General features: G+C 40.6%; 1 protein-coding gene across 9 annotated transcripts in view; it reads right to left on the reverse strand.

The window, feature by feature from the left end:
- MYO5A (myosin VA) overlaps positions 1-19,557 on the reverse strand; it is a 204,223-nt gene that overhangs the window by 110,879 nt on the left and 73,787 nt on the right. For all 9 annotated transcript variants that reach the window (XM_030577446.1, XM_030577444.1, XM_030577439.1 and 6 more), the window contains exons 3-4: positions 19,207-19,378; positions 2,241-2,385 (exon numbers count right to left, since the gene is read on the reverse strand). In XM_030577446.1, coding sequence (XP_030433306.1) covers positions 2,241-2,385; positions 19,207-19,378 — 317 coding nt within the window. The remainder of the gene's footprint in view (positions 1-2,240; positions 2,386-19,206; positions 19,379-19,557) is intronic.

A 19,557-nucleotide genomic window follows, 5' to 3' on the forward strand; every position in this document is an offset into this window, starting at 1 on the left:
CTAGATGATCATGATGGTCCCTCTTGGCCTTAAAGTCTAGGATGACTTACCCTGTTTTTTAAAAAAAATCCAACAGACGAATTGCACTCTTAATATGTATTATGGATTTTAGCCTTATTAGTTAAAGAATGCAAATTAAAGTGAGATGAAAGCAGTAATGACCCAGAGAGAAGCCACAAAGAGGAGGAAAATATGTATCATGGTAAGAAAAATTAATAAAAAGGGACTAAGAACTTGGACATAAAGAGAAAATATAGAATACATTAGGCACATTAAATAAAGAGTAAAGGGCAAAAGGAAGAAAAGATAACTAGTACAAAATGGAGAAAGGAAAACAGAACTTAAGAATAGGCATAAAATGTAAACAAGTAGCTCATTACTTCAGTGCAGAGAAATTCTGTAAAGTTATTTAATGAATGAGGTGCTGAAATACTCCCCTATAATTCCAACATATGCTTAAATTACACTTTAAATGACAGTAACTTTTATAAATAAATTCACAAAGGAATACATTGTTATAACATTCTCTAGGCACACAAACAAATTATTTCAGTTTATTAGTGCTAAGTATTTTAAAATATCACTTGCACACCTCTAACATCTCATAACCCATTCTCAAAGAAATTTCTACCCATGACATTTGTTATTATTCAAGAACTGAACTACTGAAATATTGCTGGAGGAAGGATGGTGTTGGATTAAGGCACAAAGCTGGAGGTCAGGAGATCCTCACACTGCCATAGACTGACTGGGTGACCTTGGGCAAGTCACTTATTGCCTAGTATCGCCTGTTTGTCTCAGTTCCCCTTCTGTGTAACAGAAATAAATTATTACCTCACAGACATTTACAAGGGTTAATTCATTAATGTCTGTAAAGCAATGAGTCCCCCAGATGGAAGCAGCTATAAGTGAAAATATGATTGCTATTTCATCCACACCAAATTCTATACTCACCTCTTTAGTCGAAGCCAAGATCTTGAAATATACATAGCAATCTAGATGTTGGGTACCTCATGTAGCTGACAGACTGCTGTGAAAAATGTATTCATGTATGTACAGGGTATACATAGCAGTCTATATGTTGGGTATTTGAAGACAGAAGCAGTCTATGAACATGCTACATCAACACACATTCACCATGCTCTACTATTCTTTTGAAATGGGCCTATTATGTGGTTAACATGCAACTCAGAGGTTTTCACATAGAGGACTCACCAGGCTTCTGCCTTTTAAGCATATTATTCTCTCCTTTTCCCTTACACATTCTTAACTGAACATGCAGTTACACTAAGGTGTCCATCTCATCACTTTCACCCTATCTGCGCTGTGCTTCATTCTCAAAGGGTACTGCATAATTGCCACACCACAATGGAAAACTCAGCCATCTTGTTTAATGGCTATATGTCTTGAAGGACAAGGATGTCAAAAACTTCTATCCATAACAATAGGGCATGAGGATCCATTTTGTTAACTGTACATGAACAACCACCACGGTCTGCATTCAAAAACTGAAATGTTTCAAATTCTCTAGTTGGCATGACCTTGAGAGAGACCGGCTGGATTTCACAGGCCACTTTCCTGGGTTGAACAATCCATTTTCAAAGAACACTTAAAGTAAGAATTCACTCTCTTGCAGTAGTGGCATCATTACAGTATTTTAATTTCAAGTATCTGTACTCTACAGACACTCTGCAATTTTCTTTTGCCCTTCAAAATACTGGATGATGAGTTATTTTCCAAACCTAACTTGTACAACACTGGCTTCACTGATATGAATAAGAGACAGTTCTCCAAAGCCTGGGTATTGTTAAGATTACCCATAGATTAATCATCTTTTGTGTTGAGTTATATGTAAATACTGTAAAATATGTGCATTATTAAAGCACAATTATTTGTTCCTTAAAATAGATAGTGGTCCAAACACAGCCCTCTGTTACTTATCAGTCTGAAACAACAGTGTCCCTTACAGATCCGATCAAATTTTAGACCTAAATTCTGAACAGTTCCAGTGGATTCTTCCCATTACCTATCAAATGAGTATTGTCTGTAAGAGACAATTTTTTTCACTGTTTTGCTACTTTCATGGGTTTATTATGTTTTGAAATGTAATAAAACAGTGGCGCAAAGAGACTTAACACCTTCTACTAAGTACAAATAAAAGCGGAGTCACGTCCACTGACTGGGAACTTAAGACCTCATTCCTATGGGAAACAGAATTCAAAGGCTGTTTTTTCACAAACCTGGCCATCTGTTTATATGCTTCTTCAGCCACAGCAAAGATGTGTGGATCCATATCCCCCATATTCTGACCACTGTATGCATTGATGATATCTTCGCCATAGATAGGCAGCTGCTCATACGGATTTATGGCTACCAAGACGATACCTACAAAGGAAATGGAACAAAATCTATTAATAATGGCTGATTTGGAAAGGTAAAAGTGTCAAAAGCCAGGTGTATGTTGTTCTAATCTTTCTTAAATGTTTTGCTTGGAGGAGAACAAAGTCCTGATCCGAAGCCCACTGAAGTAAATGGAAAGACATTATTTTGATTGGTTTTGGATTAGGTACTAAATTTGAATCCTGAAAGTTTGAACACAATTCATTTTCTTGCTTGTAAGAAAATCACCAGGGAGGACTTTTACTCTTTCCCCATTTTTAAAGTTTTGGGTTTGAAGAATGAAAAGTTGCTCAGGTTTAGAGTAAGTCAGCCTGACATTGACTAATGATGAACAGCCAGCCCTACCCAGTAATAAGATCAGTGAGGACTGTACTTCCCATCTTTTATTATAAATCATGGCCTCTGATTTGCTCCTATAATTGTTTGGATCTAACAGAAAGGCTCTGAAATAAAATAGTGCCCACTTCTCACACAAGGGCTTAATGATGTCAGACATGTCAACCCTTTGTGTCTGATGTTATGGCACCACCTGTCAATATTAGAAATTTGTAATATAAAAGAACTAGTATTAGAAATTTTAGTATCAATATTTCTAACAAACAATGGCCTGATTTTGAATAGTGGCCTCCAACCAGTGTTCAGAAATAAAGGTAGGTGTACTTCATAGAACTGGCACACCTAGGCTCCTGACTGAACTTGGAAATCAAATAGTTAGACATTTAAAAGTGCTATAACACACTCCCACAAATATTTCAGACCAAGCTGAAAGTGAGGCCAATATTTTTAACTTAATACATCTCCCATTTCAAGTCTCTCACGACACTGCCACGCAGGGAAGCGGTTGCCATATGGACAGAAAGAAGTTGTAATCCTAGTTGTGGCCATCTAATAAGCACAGCAGGCATCATTCTATACAACACAACTTGAATGAACATGTCTCCCTCATTCCCCCATACCAGATATTTCTATAGCAGTGTCATATCTAAATATACCCAGCAATCAAACTTCACTTTCTCTATAAAGCACTAAAAGTCTGTAATTCAGGGAAAGAAACAAGACCGTGTGCAGGCCTAAATGTTATGACTGAGACAAAGTAGGTGAAACATTTTTCATGGACTAGCAAAGAAAAGGCATCTGAAATCTGGACCTGCTGCTCCGAATATCATCCCAATTTTACAGATGACTAAATCATGTCATATATTTACAGATCAAGCAAACAGCAAAATAAAACCACAAACAAGCTTTCTAATGAGCAAATACCTTTTGGAAAAGGATTGGAAGGATTCTCGTCTGCTCCTTTAGATATATTACATGTTATACATCAAGGCATAACTATGTAACCTGTAATACAAAGACCTCAGTGTTTTTCCATCAGCCATGACTTCACTGGGATGATTCAGGGACTTGAACTTAAAGTCTCTTTTTTAAAAAAAAAAAAAAAGATGCCAAGCCCTTATACTTTAATGAACAGTCAAGAACGAACACACACACACCTACTCACCTGCAAGTTAAGGGAATTTTTTTAGGTGCCAATTTTACAAATCCTGCTACTGAAAATATGAGAAGCTAATCAAAAGTTAAAGTTAGAAGGAAATAATTGGATCGTATTCTAGTCCCCATCACAGATGTACCAAACAATCTGTAGGCTGAGTTTGACTGAAGCCCAGAAATGGAACAGCAGAGGTGTTACAGACCAGTATTAAGGTACACCGGCAGAGCAGGGTAGGAGCACAGGAATGGAACTGTCGAGGGGCTACAAATCAGGATTAAGGTGCACTGGCAGATCTTTGTGCAGAAGGATGAACAATGCCTGCCCAGAACATGCTAGGTTTCTCAACAACGCCAGATTCACCCATACAAAATTAAAAATAAATAAGGCTACAGTTAAGCTGGTTGCACAATGAAGAGGCTGGGACCATGATCTGATGCAAGAGATTAATACAGTAACTCCACACTTCACGTTGTAGTTATGTTCCAGAAAAATGCAACTTTAAGCGAAACAATGTTAAGCGAATCCAATTTCCCCATAAGAATTAATGCAAATGGTGGAGGTGTTAGCTTCCAGGGAAATTGTTTTCACCAGACAAAAAACTATATATTTTACAGATGTACACACAGTATACGTTTTAAACAAACAATGTAATACCGTACACAGCAATGATGATTATGAAGCTTGGTTGAGGTGGTGGAGTCAGAGGGTGGGATATTTCCCAGGGAATGCCTTAGTGCTGACTGATGAACTAGCACTCGGCTGAGCCCTCAAGGGTGAACACATTGTTGTTAATGTAGCCTCACACTCTACAAGGCAGCACAAATGGAGGGAGGGGAGACAGCATGGCAGACAGAGACACACACCCTGTGTGAGAGAGAGAGAGAGATGTGCACTGTCCCTTTAAGTACGCTGATCCCACTCTAAGTACACTGCCTTTTAAAGTAGCTCAGCAAGTTGAGACAGCAGCTGCTGCTAGCAAGCTCCCCCCCCCCCCAAAAGCAGGAGGCTCCCAGGAGCAGTTCCAAGGCAGAGGGCAGGAGCAGCCCATAGCAGTTGGGGGAGGGACAGCTGAACTGCCAGCAATTGATAGCCTGCTGGGTGACTGCCACACGGGGAACTTAGGGGAGTTGACAGGGGGCTGCCAGTCCATCCTGGTTCCAACCCCCCCAACAGCCAGCTGCAATGGGCTGCTCTTTCTGCAAGCGGTAGACAAAGCAGGCAGCTGCCAAACAGCTTTATGAGCATTGCGCAACTTTAAGCGAGCCTGTTCTCTAATTGATCAGCAATGTAACAATGAAACATTAACCGGGATGATTTTAAGTGAGGAATTACTATAGCTGAACTTCTCAGTAATAGTGATCATGTTATTAAAGGTAACATCCTTGTAAGGGGCAAAATACCACAGAAACTCACCACAGTAGCATTTAACTTAAAAAGAAAAAAAAAAAGGCAAATTTACACAAAAATGAGGAAGTTAGTTAACTGGAAATTAAAAGGAACAGCCAAAATGTGAAATGTCTGCATGGAAACTTTTTAAAAACACCATAATAGAAGTTCAAATGAAACGTGTAACCCCAAATTTTAAAAAAAAACAGCAAGAGAACCAAAAAAATGCCATCATGGCTAAACAACAGACTAAAAGATTTGGTTAGAGACAAAAAGGCATCCTGTAAAAATTGGAAGTCAAATCCTACTGTGGAAAACAGAAAGGAACGTAAACTCTGGCAAGTCAAGGGTAAAAGTATAATTAGGTAGATCAAAAAAGAATCTGAAGAGCAACTAGCAAAAAACTGAAAAACTAATAGCAATTTTTTTTTAAGTACATCGGAAGCAGGAAGTCTGACAAACAATCAGTGGTTTCACTGGATGATGGAAGTGGTAAAGCTGCATTCAAGACAAGGCTTTTGTGGATGAGCTAAATGAATTCTTTGCATCAGACTTCTCTGCACATCTGAGCCATTCTTTTTAGGTAACAAATCTGAGGAACTGTCCTTGATTGAGGTGTCAGTAAAGGAGGTTATGGAACAAACTGATAAATTAAACTAGTACATCACCAGGACCAGATAGGATTCACCCAAGAGTTCTGAAGGAACTCAAATATGAAATTGCAAAACAACTGGGGTATGTAACCTATTTCTTAAATCCATTTCTGTACCAGATAACTGGAGGTTAACTAATATAATGCTATTTTAAAGAGAAAAAAAACAGGCTCCAGAGTTGATCCTGGCAATTATACGCCAGTAAACCTAATTTCGGTACCAGCCAAATTGGTTGAAACTATAGTAAAGAATAGTATTATCAGACACATAGATGAACATAATGCATTGTGGAAGAGTCAACACAGCTTTTGTAAATGGAAATCATGGCTCACCAATCTATTCAAATTCTTTAAGGTTGTCAAAAAGCATGTGGACAAAGGTGATTCACGGGACATAGTATACATGGCCTTTCAGAAGGCCTTTACAAGGTCCCTCACCAAAGGCTCTTAAGCAAAGCAGACAGTCATGGGACAAGAGGGAAGGTCCTCCCGTGGATCAGTAAAATGGGGGGGGGAAAGGGTAGGAATAAATGGTCAGTTTTCACAGTGGAGAGAGGTAAATAGTGGGGTCCCACAAAGAACTGTCCTGAGACCAGTGCTGTTCAACATATTCATAAATGACCTGGAAAAAGGGATAAACAGTGAGATGGCAAATTTCGTAGACAATACAAAATTACTCAAGATGGTTAAGTCCAAAGCAGACTGTGAAGAGTTACAAAAGATTTCGCAAAACAGAGTGACTTGGCAACAAAATGGCAGAAGAAATTCAATGTTGACAAATGCAAAGTAATGAGCATTGGAAAAACATAAATCATCTGTTACCGCTCAAGAAAGAGATCTTGGGGTCAGTCTGGATAGTTCTCTGACAACATCTGCTCAATGTGCAGCAGCAGTCATAAAAGCTAACAAAATATTAGGAACAGGATAGATAATAAGACAGAAAATATCATAGTGCCACTACATAAATCCATGGAAAGGCCACACTTTGAATACTGAGTTTAGTTCTGGTCGCCCCATCTCAAAAAAAGACAGATTTGAATTGGAAAAGGTACAGAAAAGGGCAACATAAATTATCAGGGGTATGGAAAAGTTTCCCTATGAGGAGAGATTGAAAGGACTGGGACTATTCAGTTTAGAAAAGAGATGACTAAAGTGTGATATGAGAGAGGTCCATAAAATCATGAATGATGTGGAGAAAGTGAATAGGGAGGTGTATTTACCCCTTCACAGAACACAAGAACCACGGGTCACCCAATGAAATTAATAGACAGCAGGTTTAACACAAACGCAAGGAAGTACTTCTTCGTGCAATGCACAGTTAATCTGTGGAACTTGTTGCCAGGGGAAGTTGTGAAAGCCAAAAGCATAACTGTGTTCAAAATAAGAATTAGATAAGCTCATGGAGGATAGGTCCATTAATAGCTATTAGTCAAGGTGGTCACGGACGCAACCCCATTCTCTGTGTGTCCCTAAATCTCTGACTGCCAGAAGCTGAGACTGGACGACAGAAGATAGATCGCTCAGTAATTGCCCAGTTCTGTTCATTCCCTCTGAAGCATCTGGCACTGGCCAATGTCAAAGACAGGATACTGGGCTAGATGGACCATTGGTCTGATGCAGTATGAGCCATTCTTGTGAGCAATCTCATGTCCCACTGATGATGGATGAGCATCGATATGGTGTATTGGAGAAGAGGGTGTCAGCTGCTTGTTACTACTGAAGCACCTCCTATAAACTGCTCTCAGAAATATCTTGCTTGTCTAATAGGACGCTGTTTGCCACCTCTTGCAAACTGCAGGAAAGCACAGTGATTACAACACTGTGAAGAGACATGGGGGAGTAATGGTACAAGCATGTTCGCCTCAATATCTCATTGACACTGGCACTGGTGGAACTGGCAGAGAGACTCACAAACAAACAACAGTACAGGTCTGTTTCAGTACAAAAAAAAAACACCATGTTCCAATTTCTAAACTGAAACAATAAATTACTTATGCTAACAAACAAAAATGCCAAGAGCTGAAGCTATTTTAGCTGATCCTAGTCCAAGATAATCTTTTGACTTTATTCTTTCCTGTGTAGGAAAAAATAAAAAGTAGGGCTGCCAAGCGATTAAAAAAAAATAATCATGGTTAATTGTGCAATTAAAAAATTAATTGTGCTCTTAAACAATAATAGAATACCATTTATTTAAATATTTTTGGGTATTTTCTACATTTTTCAAATATATTGATTTCAATTACAACAGAATACAAAGTGTACAGTGCTCACTTTATATTTATTTTTGGTTACAAATATTTGCACTGTAAAAAAACAAAAATTGTATTTTTCAATTCACCTAATACAAGTAGTGTAATGCAATCTCTTTATCATGAAAGTTGAACTTACAAATGTAGAATTATGTACAAAAAAAAACTGCATTCAAAAATAAAACAATGGAAAATTTTAGAGCCTGCAAATCCATTCAGTCCTATTTCTTGTTCAGCCAATCGCTCAGACAAACAAGTTTGTTTACATTTGCAGGAGATAATACTGCCCTCTTCTTATTTACAATGTCACCTGAAAGTGACAATAAGCATTCTCATGGAACTATTGTAGCTGTTGTCACAAGATATTCACATGCCAGATGCGCTAAAGATTCATATGTCCCTTTATGATTCAACCACCATTCCAGGGGACATTCATTCATGCTAATGAGGGGTTCTGCTCGATAACAATCAAAAGCAATGCGGACTGATGCATGTTCATTTTCATTATCTGAGTCAGATGCCACCAGCAGAAGGTTGATTTTCTTTTTTGGTGGTTCAGGTTCCGTAGTTTTCGCATTGGAGTGTTGCTCTCTTAAGAATTCTGAACGCATGTTCCACACCTCGTCTCTCTCAGATTTTGAAAGGCACTTCAGATTCTTAAACCTTGGGTCAAGTGCTGTAGTTGTCTTTAGAAATCTCACATTGGTACCTTCTTTGCGTTATGTGAAATCTGCAGTGAAAGTGTTCTTAAAATGAACAACATGTGCTGGCTCATCATCCAAGACTGCTGTAACATGAAATATATGGCAGAATGCAGGTAAAACAGAACAGGAGACATACAATTCTCCTCCAAGGAGTTCAGTCACAAATTTAATTAATGAACAATTTTTTAATGAGCGTCATTAGCATGGAAGCATGTGCTCTGGAATGGTGGCAGAAGCATGAAGGGGCATACAAATATTTAGCATATCTGGCACGTAAATATCTACAAAAATGCCATGCAAATACCTGTTTTCACTTTCTGGTAACATTGCAAATAAGAAGAGGGCAGCATTATCTCCTGTAAATGTAAACAAACTTGTTGTCTTAGCGACTGGCTGAACAAGAAGTTGGACTGAGTGGACTTGTAGGCTCTGAAGTTTTACACTGTTTTGTTTTTGAATGCAGTTATTTAACAAAAAAACCCTGACATTTGTAAACAGCACTTCCACCACAAAGAGATTACACTACATTACTTGTATGAGGTGAATTAAAAAATATTATTTCTTTTATCATGTTTACAGTGCAAATATTTATAATAAAAATAATATATACTTTGATTTCAATTACAATACAGAATATATATGAAAATGTAGAAAAACATCCAAAATATTTAATAAAATTCAATTGGTATTCTATTGTTTAACAGTGCGATTAAAACTATGATTAATCATGATTAATTTTTTTGAGTTAATCGCATGAGTTAACTGTGATTAATCGACAGCCCTAATAAAAAGCTTTACCCTTCAGAGGATTTGTCAAAAGAACTGGATGAGGGTAATGTTTTTCACATCAGATTTAAGTAAAACATGTTGTTCCCTAAGAAACTTATCATACAAAAAATAGCTACAATAAATGGTCTTTGTTGAGTCTCCTTCCCTCTCACTTGTTCCAGAGATGTGGAATCTTTAGTATTCCTTGAGAATTTCAGTCCTTTCCTTCTTACTCTTGCCTTTATACCGACATTTTTCTGGAAACTTTTACACACTTGGCTGCTATTAACAGTTTCCCAGGGAAAAATTCCACATACAAAATGGCTGCAATGGTGGACCCAACTACTTATAGTCATTGATCCATTTTTTAAACTTCCTATACAGATGGTCTACAGACTATTCATACCCCTTGCACTTATTAAGCAATAATCAACACAAGCATCCTTACACTGCCTCAAGTATAAAGACTCTTACAGTACGTCTACACTACTATGTTACAGCGCAGCCACAGCAATGCTGTGACATGGGCACTATAGACTAGAGTGACCAGATAGAAGGGTGAAAAATCAGGACAAGGGGTAGGGGGTAATAGGAAGCTATATAAGAAAAAGTCCCAAATATCAGGACTGTCCCTATAAAAATCGGGACATCTGGTCACCCTAGTATACACATGCTTTATTGCCGAGGGAGAGCTCTCCCTGAGACAACCCCCGCCCCCAACGAGCGGTGGTAGCTTTATCGCTGTCTATACTGGCGCTTATCAGCTGTCTATACTGGTGCTTTTCAGCGCTAAAACTTTTGTCGCTCAGGCGGGTGTTTTTTCACACCCCTGAACAACAAAAGTTTAAGCGCTGAAAGTGACAGTATAGATACAGCCTAAGCCTAACAACTGACGCAAGCTGTAGAAATATTTTGGGAAACAGTCACTCTCTTCACTAGCAATGCTTTGTCATTGGATTCCCCCAGCTAAATGAACAATTGGATTCTTTGCTCATTTCAGAGATTAATAAATCATGTGGCTGTTGTTCCAACCAATTTATACAACTGCTAAGAAATACATAATAATGCACTGAACTTCATATAAATTGTCTACATTTATAGTTATGATTTGAAATGACTAAGGATTTTTACTTTGAGAAATAAGATTACATATCTAGCAACAAACAAATAGTTTTCTGCAACTTGGAATATACTAAATGATTTCCTTCCCTAGTTTCAGACAACTGTCAGACATCTTAGAGAAGAGTTTGCCTTCAACATGATAAACATGTAGAAAAAAATTTCTTAAAACCACTCGTGGAGCAAATCAATGAGATGCTACAGATTTTATGCAACTTCAAAACAATCCCATCCTGCTTTGGGCTATGCTGGCAAAAAATAGTCTCATTGAGCTAAAACAACAGCCACATGTCCAGACTTTAATATACTAAATTACTTTATTTCAGAATACTTTCATAAGACAAATAATATCCCTCATGGAAAAGCCCATGAGAACTGAATAAAGAATTATATACACTTTCTACAGAATTTTTAAGCCAACTTATAAAATACCATAGCAGGGACATAATTCACTAATAAATTTTACTGGTTTTAAGAATAATTTCTATGGAACTTTTTTGGTTTCATCCTATCATATACCCAGAGCATCAGTGCTACTCCCTCAACTTGGATCAGTCTCTTGGGGGAACCCCTTCAATGTGCAAGATTCTAAGGGGAGTCACTCTTCCTTTAAGGTAGGCCACAGAGCTTCACCGCCTCTTGAGACTGAACCTCTGGACTTCAGCACTCCTGCTTCACACCGTGAGCTCTGTCCCACAAGTCCAAATGAGACAGATCCTGGTAGAGACTTCAGGGATTAATGCACTTCAACAAGTATTTACAGTGACATTCCAGCAGCGTTTTCAAAACAGTAGGGTTTATTAGTCAAGGGGAACCTTGCATAGAACATCCTTGGGTTAGCATAGAAACATTCAAGTTAAAGTACAGTCCACCCTGGTCATTCCAGAATAATTTACCAGCCATACTGCAGGGAACTCCATTTTCCAGGCTCTCTGGCTTTCTCGCTAACTTTCTTAGTCAATTCTCTGGGGAGAGGGCCCAGACTTGTTCCAGAACCCATTTTACTCCCCCACCACACACCTTCAAGTTCTTTGATCTTGAGTTGGGGTTTCTAGTCAGCTTCCCTGCTGAGAGGTGGGGAAATCCATGAGTCATTGGTGCTTGCACTGTCTCTTTGGCCCCAGTGTTGATCTGGGTGGATTTTAACCAGTTCCTTGGTGATTCTTCATTCCACCCTGACAGGGAGGTGACATGCACATCTACATCTCTTAGTCCGCTGGGAAAGCAAACTTAATCCTTCCTACTCCCTACCTTCCACTGGGTAGCAATGCAAAATATAGGGGAAACTGAGGAAGACGTAGGCCTCATAAAAATCTTACCAAAAATTATCACTTTGTCTCATCCCATCTTAATTGCACTGGATTTTCCATAAGAAATACATAAATCTACTAATGCAAGGGTCATGGTAACATTTCTTTTTCTTTTATATTAAATCTGCACCCCTCGGTTGCTATTATGATTCTTCCTGTACACATGCAAATTAAGAGCTCCAATTCTTTCATCTTGAGGGTGGTCATCAATCTACAAATGGCTAAATATTTATCTAAATCTAGGCTCATTGTACTGCATAATGGGAAGTGTTTTATACTTCATAAACATCATATAACATAAGCAGCAAGGTTCACTGAATTTTAAACATAACTACCAGAAGGTTCTCAGAATAATCGAGATGCACTTTTCCCTTTTAATATTCACAAATCTTTGTTCAGATTTGAACAGATTTGAAGAAATAATGAAGAACAAAGCTGAACAAATTGCCTCCAGATCTCAGGTCAATTACTGCCCTAAAATTATCAAGCCTTCTTTAATTTAAAATGACTTAAGATGACATCAAAGTGAAATTCAATCCTATTTAGTATTCATTTGACCTACCTTTATATCATTCTAGGGTATACAGTAGAATAGTCCAATTTTCAAAGGCCAACATGCAAAAGGTAAATTCAACAGTTATGTTTCTGGGGCTTGGTTTACACTAAAAACTTATATACCAGGATAGCGAGCTTGGTCAGGTGTCTGAAAAAACCCACATCTCCCAATGACATAGCTATGCTCACCAAAAAAACCCAGTGTTGATACAGCTGTGCCGACAGAAGAGGTGGTTCAGGAAGGTGGCATTCCTACACCAGCAGAAACATTTCTTCTCTCGGTGTACACTGCAGCAATACTAGGGGGCTATGCCAACATAGCTATACCGACATAGGTTCTGTCATGTAGACACAGCCCAAATTCCCATGTCTGAACATACAAATCAAATACAGTAGAACCTCAGAGTTATGAACACCAGGGTTACGAACTGACTGGTCAACCACATGCCTCATTTGGAACTGGAAGTACACAGGCAGCACACACAAAAACAAAAGCAATTACAGTGCAGTACTGTATTAAAAATGAACTACTTTAAAAAAAAAGGAAAAAGTTTAAAAAAAATTTGACAAGGTAAGGAAACTGTTCCTGTGCCAGTTTCATTTAAATTAAGATGTTTAAAAGCAGCATTTTAGTTCTGCATAGTGAAGTTTCAAAGCTGTATTAAGTCAATACTGTTTGAAAGAACAACTCTAACGTTTTGTTCAGAGTTACGAGCATTTCAGAGTTATGAACCTCCTCCATTCCTGAGGTGTTTGTAACTCTGAGGTTCTAATGTAACTGCACATGGTTTTCACATGCAAACAGAATTCTGTAAGTGCACACCAATTTCACTTGGCTTCCCTGTGACTGACTTGGTGCTGGTCTCTAATAATTTATGAATATTATATATTCTATTTTTCTGATTTAAGAAGACAGTAATGTATGAATATAAGGGATGAATTCAAGCAAGGTCTGGTTGCATCTAAGCAGGAAAGAGGACAATAGCTTCAGAAAATCACCTATTTAGTCACATTTCAGGGACAATACTAGACTAATTTGCTTTGATGTACCACCTCCGACCTCTGAGATCTGTAAACACAGAATTGGGAACAAGAGACAAAGGGCTTCTAAGGGGATAAAAGTGACTTTTGCAAGGGAGAGAGTGAGTGGTTGTTGAGAGTCATTGATGAGAAGTGGTTCTCCCAGACCACAGAGGTCATGGGAGGGAGTGAAGACAGACCCACCTGAGGCATGGCAGGCCTCTACGGGTACGTCTACACTGTAATTAAAACTTGTAGCTGACCCATGCCAGCTGACTCAGGCTTATGCTAATGGGCTGTATAATTGTGGTGCAGACGTTTGGGTGTGGTCATAGAAGCCAGGCTTCAGCCCAAGCCCCGAAAGTCTACACCACAGTTAAATAGCCCCTTGCCCAGAGCCCAAGTCAGCTCTCACAGTCCAGCAGCGTAAATATACCCAGGGCCTTCCTTATCCATAAACCAACTATGCAGCTGCGTAGGGCTCCAAAGTGCCTCAAATTTCCTTGTGCTGCTATGCAGCTGAGTGTTGCTCCAGCGGCCAGCCTGATCCCCCAGCCAGCTGAGCTGGCCAGGAAAGCTGCCTCCACTCTCACCCCGCGCCCACTCCACCCCTTCCCCATAGCTCCTGCTCTGCCCCCACCCCGCCTCTTCCCATCCTTGCTCCGATTCAGCCCCACCCCCACTCTATCCCTTCCCCAAAGCCCCCGCCCCGGCTCTGCCCCTGCCCCTTCTCACCCCTGCTCCAACCCAGACCCGTCCCCATTCTACCCCACCCCTTCCCTGAGCTACATCCCAGGGGACTGAAGCAGGGGTTGGGTGCCCTGCACTCACAGGAGGCGGGAAGTGGAGCAACTCGGCCCCAGCCACGCCGCCGGTTCTCCCCCTTACCCCCCCAAGTCCCAAGGCTGGGAGCTAGGGGAGCAGAGTGGAGTGGGCTGGGGCCAAGTCACTCCACTTCCCTCTGCCCCATGAGTGCGGGGTCGGGCACACCCTGCAATCACTGGGCGGCAGGAAATGGAGCAACCCGGCCCCAACCCACTCTGCTCCGTCAGCTTGTGCAGGAGGGCACTTCCCCCTGCCCCCCCCCAAGCCTGCTCTTGCCCCCACAGACCTTGGGTGCAGCTCCCCCCACCCCCACAGAGGCCTAGGTATCCCCTATGGAGGGGCTGCATAGGGCACCACAATGTCTAGGGGCAGCCCTGCATATACCCTTGGAAACATACATCTACAGGCCTTCTGTTTGAATATCCTTCATTTTCATTCTTGTTATGCTTTGTTCCTACTGCAATGCATAAACCAGTGGCTCTCAACCTTTCCAGACAACTGTACCTCTTTCAGGTGCCAGATTTGTCTTGCGCACCCCCAAGTTTCACCTCACTTGCTTACAAAATCAGACATAAAAATACAAAAGTGTCACAGCACACTATTACTGAAACATTACTTCCTTTCTCATTTATACCAGATAATTATAAAATAAATCAATTGGAATATAAATATTATACTTGCATATCTATATATAATAGACAGAGCAGTAAACACAAGTCACTGTCTGTATGAAATTTTAGATTTTACTGACTTCGCTAGTGCTTTTTATGTTGCCTGTTGTAAAACTAGGCAAATATCTAGAAGAGTTGAGGTACTGGCTGGAAGACCTCTGCGTACTCCCAGGGGTACACATACCCCTGGTTGAGAACTGCTGACATAAACAATGCTTTGTTTGGAGAAGCTGTCTGGTCATCTATATCAATCACTGGTTACAAGATCCCAAAGTGAAGACTTGCAGCTGACAACCCCCATCAGGTTGGCTGAGTGATCAGTTGAAACACAGGGCACTGTGTTTCCAGGGTCCAGGTTAAAAGTGGGACATTTGCAGGATTTCTGGTCTCAAAGATGAAGCTGTTACCCATGTAACTGTGCTAGTCTCTATCTGATATACTACTGTTTTCCTAAGAATTTCACCAGGCGAACAATTGCCGCCACCCCACCCCATCCCATCCCCCACCTTTTTTTTTCTGTTATTACATGTATGTCACTCAGGGATGTGGGCACCTATTATACTGACATAACTCCCTGGGTAAACAGTCCTATGTCGATGGGAGGATTTCTGTCAATGTATCTAGTGCCTCTCAAGGACGTGGAGTACCTAACACCAATGGGAGAAGTTCTCCAGTTGGCGAAAGCAGCCTCTTCATTACACTACAGCTCTGGAAGAGTAGACAAGCCCTAAAACACTATGTGCGCGCCATCATTTCCCATACTGTAGAATATTCCATGGTGATGGAGTAAAGGCGAAAGAGTGACTCGATAGCAGCTTGGACCGCAGCTCTGAGTGTCCTGTAACGTCAAAAATTATCATATCAAACCTCATTTGTTTGCACTTTGATCACTTGGAAACCCAAAGATTTCTAAAGACCCTGGAACAAGATGTTCTAATAAACCTAATATGCAAACTGCACAATCCTCATCAGCTGAGACATTTTTTTTAGAAGGCTGAAGAGCTTCTTCAAACTTCAGCAAACTTGCCTTTTAGTAAAACATTTTATGCCCTTTAATGGTTTTCCAAATTTAGCAATTTTCCACGTCTTCCAGACATTAGGGCAAATCAGCAGAGGCCTGGTGTATAGTCAATTGAAGCAGCACTAGGAAAAACATAAAAGCAGCATGTTTGCCAAGTGTAAAAAACAAAACTGGCATAAAAATAAATTCCTTTTTAAAGCTTCTAAATGGGTATCAAACACAATAGAGGGTTGCAAACAACCCAAACACAAAACAGTAAGATTCAAGGAAATTTAAAGCCTGATCCTGAGAACACTTACTAGTGGGCATCGTCCCACTGAAATCAGTACCTGCTGATAAGTGTTTGAAAGATCAAGCCATTAGGTTTTATCTACACTAAACTTTTTTTTCAAAAAATTTCCCTGTCGCCATCCTTGGGTATGGTTCCATCGGTGGTAGCAAGTTAGTGTAGACAGGGCACCAGGGTATCCATACCTGTACTCTGCATTACTAAAATCCTGGCTGCAGGTCTACATTAATCCTACCACTCCTGATACCATGGCTGGAGATACAGCAGAAACAGACACAGTGAGAAATTAACATTAGGAATTACAATCAAAATTCAAAGTGTGGCTGTTCTGCACCAAGAGAGGAACAGATCAAGGTCTTCAACTGGCACTGCACCAAGGAAGTCACAAATGCCTTCAAAACAGCTACCAGCTACCACAGTAAGATTTGCTGATGTCAGTCAAAGACTCCCTTGCACTATGACAAGATTCCCTCAATGACAACCCAGCCTAATTTATATTAAAGCAGTGCAAAGTGCGATCCAAATGACAAAATCCAACTGCAGGCAGCAGGCTCAAGCAATGGTAATTCACGATGGCTAGCTATGCTCTGGGAATTGTGCACAAAACAAATTGGGGCTGTCCTTAGAAAAATGGACTAGAGCTAGTCTAAATTAAAACAGGAAATTAGTTAAAATGGTCCACATAAAAATTAAAAGGGAAACAGTATGGGTAAAAATCATGGTACAAATTCACAACTGGCATTAACTGACCTGACTACACTGGAGCCAGACTGATTTACACGACAGGAAAATCTGGCACATATTTTGGGAGAAAAATCCCTGATCTGTATTACTAACAGCAACTTTAACAGGAATTTTCATAATCTGGTTAACTTCCCACCAATTATGCAATTCACTTTTTATATTTTACTCACCAGTCTAAACAGGATAGCTAGTTTAACTTTCAGTTTCTCATGCACTAGCATGATGTTTAAAAAACAAAATACAGAGTAATACCTAAAAATGAACTTGAAATGGTTTTAATTGAAATTTATATTAAGAGTTAGCAACATATTTCCAATAAATATCAGGATTTGGAATTAAAAAGCCACTGCATGAAATCTAAATTTTGGGCCTAAACTACTTCACAATACTCCTTTAAAATTTATCACTCAACCACAAGTATGATGAAATCATCATCATAGTAAATGGTTCCACTTTTGGTTGATTGAACAAATTATGGCTGAGGCTATGATTTAGTCACAGAGATCATGACAGTCACGGATTCTGTGACTTTGCCGGACCTCCGTGACTTCTAGGGCTTCAGGAAGAGGAGACGGGACTGTGCACCCCTGCCCTGCAACTGGATCTGGCTGAAATCAGGACCCTGCTGCCCTAGTCCCATGGGAGTTGCGACCAAGGCCATGCATCCCAACCCCTCGGTGTCCTAGGCTTGACAGGGGCTGTGCGCCCCAGCCCCATGGCGTCCTGGGCTTGGCAGGGTACTCGCACCCCAGCCCCATGGCGTCCTGGGCTTGGCAGGGTACTCGCACCCCAGCCCCGTGGCATCCCGGGCTTGGCGGGAGCCATGCACCCCAGCCCTGTGGCATCCCGGGCTTGGCGAGAGCCATGCACCCCAGCCCTGTGGCATCCCGGGCTTGGCGAGAGCCATGAACCCCAGCCCTGTGGCATCCCGGGCTTGGCGGGATCCATGCACCCCAGCCCGCAGCGGCCCGGGCTTGGCGGGATCCATGCACCCCAGCCTGCAGCAGCCCAGGCTTGGCCTTCGCTGGAGGCTGCGGGTGCGCGCCCCCCTTGCAGTTTCCCAGGGCCGTGTGCCACCCCAGTCCCTGCGACTGAGGCTTGGTGGGGGCTGCAGTTGGGCCAGCTCTGGAGGAAGCGCTGTGTGTCCCCCATTGCTGTGACCCCCGCTGCGGCCACTGGGTTGGGGCATGTCGTTCCCCCCTGCCCCATGGGACTCCATTCCTCCCCACTATCTAACCCTGCCCCGGGTTATTTTTAGTAAAGTAATGGGCAAGTCACAGCTCTGTGAATTTTTGTTTATTGCCCATGACCTGTTCATGACCTTTACTAAAACTAACCGTGAAAAAATCAGCCTTAATTATGGCCAATTATGCTTTCAGATTTTGTATGATCACAAATCTACACTGCTATGAGTTAAATGTTCTTTGCCACTAACAAAGAGCACAGATATGAACACACAAACACTGGCACATACACACTCTGTAGTTGCTGTAACCTCATTCCTACAGTTCCACTGAATGAAAATGGTACGAAGGAAAGGTAATTGGAATTCTCAATGCAATCACAGGACCAAGTTAGCCATAGCTGGGAAAGAATAAGTCCAGCAAACAAAGGGCATTATAAACCTAGTCTTACACATTTCCAAAGATACATTTACATTTTTCAAAGCTCTCCTCCAGCTAATACATACTTAGGAAAGCATCTGTAATGGGCACAATGTTCATTGAAGAATCCCCAGGACCTCAAAGTGAGTATTCTAAACAGAGCCCTTTGGGAAGCTAGAAGCACATAAAAATGAAGCAGATGTACTCTGAATTTTCATACTTGCAGGCCTAGTTGATTTGGGCCTACCTGATGTAGAGGATCCCCCAAAATGCCTCATCATTAATGAAAACAAGACTATTTAAAATCAGAGACCTATCAATAAAAAACGTTCTTTTTTCCTATCCATTGCAATTTTTGTTTTTGGTCCCTTGCAATAGAATAAAGGAAAATACTTACCACAATAGGTATAAATGAGTTTTGAATCAATAAAGCGAACTTTGAGATTGTGTAGAACAGCAGGTTCATGGAGATAACTGAGTGCTGTGAGATCATTTTCACCAACAAGTATGTCAGGGTTTCGTAAGGGAGGCAGTTCCTTGGTCTTAGGATCAAGGCAATATTCTAATTCCTGAAAATTAAATATAAACATATTACATGAAAAAGTAGTATTTTAAAATGTTCCATCTTTGGCTTATCCATCCATTCATTCTCACCAACCATTTTCCTTTAGTAATCATAGAATATTAGGGTTGGAAGGGACCTCAGGAGGTCATCTAGTCCAACCCCCTGCTCAAAGCAGTACCACTT

Source organism: Gopherus evgoodei, chromosome 10 (assembly GCF_007399415.2).
Source record: "Gopherus evgoodei ecotype Sinaloan lineage chromosome 10, rGopEvg1_v1.p, whole genome shotgun sequence".
NCBI classification, from domain to species: domain Eukaryota; kingdom Metazoa; phylum Chordata; order Testudines; family Testudinidae; genus Gopherus; species Gopherus evgoodei.